This window comes from Zea mays, chromosome 2, assembly GCF_902167145.1.
Source record: "Zea mays cultivar B73 chromosome 2, Zm-B73-REFERENCE-NAM-5.0, whole genome shotgun sequence".
In the NCBI taxonomy this organism is placed as follows: Eukaryota; Viridiplantae; Streptophyta; class Magnoliopsida; order Poales; family Poaceae; genus Zea; species Zea mays.
Window position 1 is genome coordinate 18,900,054 of NC_050097.1, and position 5,268 is coordinate 18,905,321.

The 5,268-nt window shown below is 45.4% G+C and overlaps 1 protein-coding gene across 1 annotated transcript; it reads left to right on the forward strand.

Annotated features, from left to right (window-relative positions):
• The first annotated feature begins 358 nt into the window (after nucleotides 1-358).
• On the forward strand, nucleotides 359-3,904 carry LOC100282653 (cyclin B2). The gene is made up of 11 exons (NM_001369021.1): nucleotides 359-704; nucleotides 797-880; nucleotides 974-1,064; nucleotides 1,150-1,206; nucleotides 1,295-1,463; nucleotides 1,567-1,698; nucleotides 2,268-2,357; nucleotides 2,435-2,656; nucleotides 3,007-3,105; nucleotides 3,239-3,417; nucleotides 3,505-3,904. Exons 2-11 carry the CDS (start codon nucleotides 814-816, stop codon nucleotides 3,671-3,673), a joined length of 1,275 nt encoding a protein of 424 aa, NP_001355950.1. The 5' UTR covers nucleotides 359-704; nucleotides 797-813; the 3' UTR covers nucleotides 3,674-3,904.
• Nucleotides 3,905-5,268: the final 1,364 nt, after the last annotated feature.

Here is a 5,268-nt window from a genome sequence, read left to right on the forward strand (position 1 = left end):
GGATATAGAAAACTATTTCTGACATTCTCATTGCCATCCCTGTGGAGTGTGGAGAGTGCAATCGGGGCCTGTTTGAAAGCACGTGCATGCCAGTTCAGGGAGGCGACCGTTACGACCACGGCTCATTGCCATCCCTGTGGGGACGGCCGGCCCTCTGGAGCTGTCCAGTCCAACGGCTCACGCTGCGGCCCACTAGCCGTTGGGCTCCATCGCTTTCCCGCTTTCAAATTCGCCCCCTTCCCTCTCAGGCTCTCACGCAACGTCGCCGCATGCCCGCATCTAGGCATTCCAGCCCCTAGAGCCTAGAGGCCTAGACAAAACCCAGGCCCCCTTCGGCCCTTCCTCGTACACTCTCTCCCAATTTCTCCTCCAAGAACAAACGAAAAACAAAATAAAAAACTGCTCCTAAATCTTTTCAATCATTCCTCTCTGTTCTCTCTCTCTCTCTCTTCCTACAGTAGTCCAGTACTCCAGTCCAGTCCTCCTCCTTCGAATCCCAAGGTGGCGGCCAGAGAGTAGAGATAGAGAGAGAGTGGGACTATAGAGACGTTACCGTTGCTGCTTGTTATTATTAACGCCGCCGCCGCCTCCTGCATTCGTATGGTCCGCGTCGTCACGGGGCTCCTCCGTCCGTAAGGCACCGCCGCAGCGTCTCGGCTGGATCAACAGGCCGGCCGATCCGTCTTCTTCCCCTCCTCCTGCGGGTGCGCTTGACGAATCGCTGCGCTCTCTCCACGGGCATCGGGGACCGTTTCTTGAATCGAATCCCTGAGCCGCCGACTCGTACTGTGTGCAGGTCGGCGTTTGGGGATCATGGCGGCGCGGGCGGCTGACGAGAACAGGAGACCGGCGGCAGGGAAGCCCGCGCCAGGCGTCCGAGGTGGGTGCGGGCGACCCAGGCTGATCTCCTCTTGCATTGTTTGCTGCGTCGCGAGTCCATGCCTCCATGGTTCTGATCTCCTGATTTGTGCAGACATGGCGAGCCGGCGCGCGCTCACGGACATCAAGAACCTCGTCGGGGCTGCCCCGTACCCCTACGCCGTCGCCAAGAAGCCCATGCTGCAGTAATCCCCTGCCCAAGGTCGTGTCTTTTTCATGACTCTTCTGTCCAAATCTTGTTTCACCGTGGCGTCCCTTTCTTCTCTCCAGGAAGAGCAAAAGGGACGAAAAGCAGCCAGCGTTGGCAAGCAGCCGGCCCATGACAAGGTTAGGACTTAGGACGCGTGCTAGCTGTTCTTGGCTCTGGCATTTCTCGGAGGCTTTGATTTGATCTGGGCACTGTTTGGTTGTTCAGGAAATTCGCCGCCTCCTTGGCGAGCAAGGGCCAACCTGAATGTCAGCCGATCGTAGCTGATCCAGAACCCGAAGTTTGTCAACAGAAGGAATCAGTAGGCGATGGCACCGTTGATATTGACGTGGAACTCTACGAGCTGGTCGACGGTAGTGATAGTGACATCGACATGGTACTTGTACTTCTAATTTGTGTTGACCCTCAAAAAGGGATGGGTTTTGGGCATCTTTGTCATGGCTCTGGGCTCTGGCTTACTGTCATGTTTCGCAATGCAGGGTGCGACAGAGAACAAGGACATTATGAACGAAGATGAATTGCTCATGGATATTGACAGTGCAGACTCGGGGAACCCGCTTGCTGCAACAGAATATGTTAAAGAGCTTTACACCTTTTACAGAGAAAATGAGGTGATCTATTTGTCAGACGATGTTTATCATGTTTCTTTTTGGTAGATAGTCTCAAATCATGAATCATGTATAACGTGCTTATAAGAATGACAAGCTCCTTGCAAAACTGAATAAATTAGACCGGAAACATGTAAGGATCGTTCTGTTTCAGACAAAAATCTTAACTGCGGTATGGTATAATGTGGAAATGCATGCCAGGAGTAGCTTTTATGGACTTTAAGCAACTAATCTAAAGAAAAATGTCAATATGTTTTGAATGGAGTGAGCACATTGGTCCACCTCACAACCAGGAGTAGGTAACTATCGCGCTACTTATCATGTGCAACACATTGGAAAGCTATGCTGCCCTAAAATCATCTGTTATACAACTGTGTGAAAGCTACAACAGTTTATAATATCTTTGTACTACTAAAATTGGTTCCTTCAGTATTTTTAAACAAATCATGGTAATGAAGAATGAAATTACTGCGGACCATTACATTCACAAAGACTTAGGCTTCTCCTATCTTGATTTTTTATTGCAGCTTCTATTATCTTTTCAGTATTACCAATGTGGTGCCTTTATGCAGGCTAAGAGTTGTGTAAGGCCAGATTACATGTCCAGCCAACAAGACATAAACTCAAAGATGAGAGCAATTCTGATTGACTGGCTGATTGAGGTACAAAAGCATGGACCGTACAAATTGTTCTGATCTGAAACAACATGTTTTAATATTTTTTCTGGTCATTTTTCCAGGTTCACTACAAGTTTGAACTGATGGATGAGACGCTCTTTCTTATGGTAAACATAATAGATAGATTCTTGGAAAAGGAAGTGGTTCCAAGGAAGAAGCTACAACTGGTTGGAGTCACAGCTATGCTGCTCGCTTGTAAATATGAGGAGGTATCTGTTCCAGTTGTTGAGGACCTTGTGCTGATATCTGACCGTGCCTACACAAAAGGGCAAATTTTAGAAATGGTAATCCCACTAAATGCAATTTGCACTCATACTGAATGCATGCCTGGTTCTTTAATACTGCATTATCTAAACGTACAATGATCATAGATAGATCCATGTATGCTACATCAGCATACAGCAGATATGGATCTTTTGCTGAAAAATTGCAATTGTGTCCTTTATACATAAGTGGAACGTGTCAATTGTAATCTTTCGGATGATTTCTCCCTGTTTTGCTGTCTTCTTGCATGCTGTCTTTTTTTATACCCTTGCATGCTGTCTTCTCCTTGTTCTGCAATTGTATCCTTGCATGGTGTCTTTTTACTTTACAGTGATTTTTTGGCTAAGCGTTAAGTCTTCTGATTGAGCAGGAAAAGTTGATTCTGAACACGCTGCAGTTCAACATGTCTGTTCCAACACCTTATGTCTTCATGAAGAGGTTTCTGAAAGCTGCAGATGCAGATAAACAGGTGAAATATCACTACACTAGCTCAAGCTCAAGATGCAGATGATCCGTGTTTTGTCTACTTGGATAAACAAAACACCTGTAGCAGTGATCTTTTGGTTTTATGATTGACACTGCCCCACTGTTGTATCTCGCAGCTTGAGCTAGCGTCATTTTTCATGCTGGAGCTCTGCTTGGTAGAATACCAAATGCTGAATTATCGGCCTTCGCATCTGGCTGCTGCTGCGGTTTATACTGCACAGTGTGCTATCAATCGTTGCCAGCACTGGACAAAGGTCTGCGAGTCTCATAGCAGATACACTAGCGACCAACTCCTGTAAGTCCATTTCAAGTCAGTTCCTCACTGCATTGATAAGCATCTTTATGCTGACTTTCTGTGTGTACCTTTTGCTGTTCTCACCAGGGAGTGCTCGAGGATGATGGTAGATTTTCACCAGAAGGCTGGAACCAGTAAGCTCACTGGCGTGCACAGGAAGTACAGTACCTACAAGTTCGGTTGCGTGGCCAAGATTTTGCCTGCGCAGTTCCTGCTGGAGTCGGGAGGGACACCGCCTCCTTCAGGTGCAAACTAGTTGAATCGACCTATTCAACTGGGTGGATTTTTTAAAGTTTTTAGAATACTCCATGAACAAGATGCAGAAAACATCGTGTTGATGTTGCCCAAAAGTGCATCGAATTTCTTTGGAGAGTTATGATTAACAACTTTTTTTTTATCTATGTTGAATGACGAGTGACGGTCGGTCACGTTGTGCTTGTGCAGTTATACTGCGGCTAATAACAAACTGTCCAGTTATTCTAAAAAACAACGAACGATGTTCAGGAATGCTGTTGGAACCTTGCAAAGAAAACAAGTTCTGAATCAAATGGATCAGTGGCCTTTGTCCAAAAAAAACTATTTATATTTCATCTCTCTTCAGCGGTATCTTTGAAAAAAAAACTATTTATTTTGAATTGGCTTTTGCCTTTTGGAGAAGAGTAGTCAAAAGCTTGTTCTTTTGCATGAAACATCCTTGACATTTCCAAGACCGACTAGAATGAATATCTGGATTAGGGATGGCAACGGGGAAATCCCCGCTGGGTTTTGGCTCCCCGTACCCATCCCCGCGACAAAAAAATTCCCCCGCGGGGATCCCCACGAACTCTTGCGGGGGGCATTTCTTCCTCATCCCCGTTCCCCGCGGGGATAAATCTCCATCGGGGATCCCCGTCTCCGCTTAAATTATAATTATGGCATACTTTCTTTGTTATTAATACAAAATATTGTCACTTATATACATCATCAGATGTTAGAACTCATTATGTCTACATCAAAATAACATATTTGTACAATGAGTTATCTCTTAACAGTGTAATTATTTATTTTTATCATTATATATTACATGAAAACATCACCATATACAAGTTTAACGGGTCCCCGCGGGGAACGGGGTCCATCCCCATCCCCGTTTACTCATCGGGGGAGGATTTTTCCCGTTTACATCCCCGCGGGGGAGAACATTCCCCATCCCCATCCCCTAATGGAGGAATTCCCCACGGGGATTCGGGGATCGGGGCCCATTGCCATCTCTAATCTGGATCAACAATTCTGTCGTATTATACATGTAATTTACAAGTTGAGTCTCCAAAATAAAATCTCGATTTGGCCTCGCACTACCAAAAACCTGTTTAAACAATGTTCATGTTTCTGGAGAAACTAGCATGAGGGCGGATTTCTACGATTTCCATCTCTCTCTCTTGTCAAATTCGGCTAATTTAATTCAAGGTTAAACATTTTTGTTTACAAACAATTTTTAGTATATTTTCAATTGTCATGGTCATATTTTGGCTGTTAACTTTGGTTTTGAAGATTGAAGAGAAAAGTTAAATTATGACGGTAGTTGATGTAAGACCTTATCAGATACTAGCATAACATGTGTGTGAGGGAGAGGGGGAGAGCGGTTGACGGCGGCAACGGGAGAGGACGCGGCGGGGACCCAAGAGAAGGGGAGGCTAGGGCGGCGGATTCGCGGGACAGGAGGAGATGGAGGGATGAAAGATGATCCAAATAATATCGACCATTGAATTTTAGTAAGGGAGAAAAAATATTTATCGATCTGAATCGTTGTTTTGGTGGTGTGTTAAGTCTGGTGCAATTTGTTTGATGGATTTATAGTAAAGATTATAAGTG

Excerpts from the sequence above, each read along its gene's own strand:
- LOC100282653 (NM_001369021.1), top strand. The coding sequence starts at position 814 with ATGGCGGCGCGGGCGGCTGACGAGAACAGGAGACCGGCGGCAGGGAAG. Across the intron at positions 2,657-3,006 it reads AAGGGCAAATTTTAGAAATG|GAAAAGTTGATTCTGAACAC; the intron begins GTAATCCCACTA and ends CTGATTGAGCAG. Across the intron at positions 3,418-3,504 it reads TACACTAGCGACCAACTCCT|GGAGTGCTCGAGGATGATGG; the intron begins GTAAGTCCATTT and ends TGTTCTCACCAG.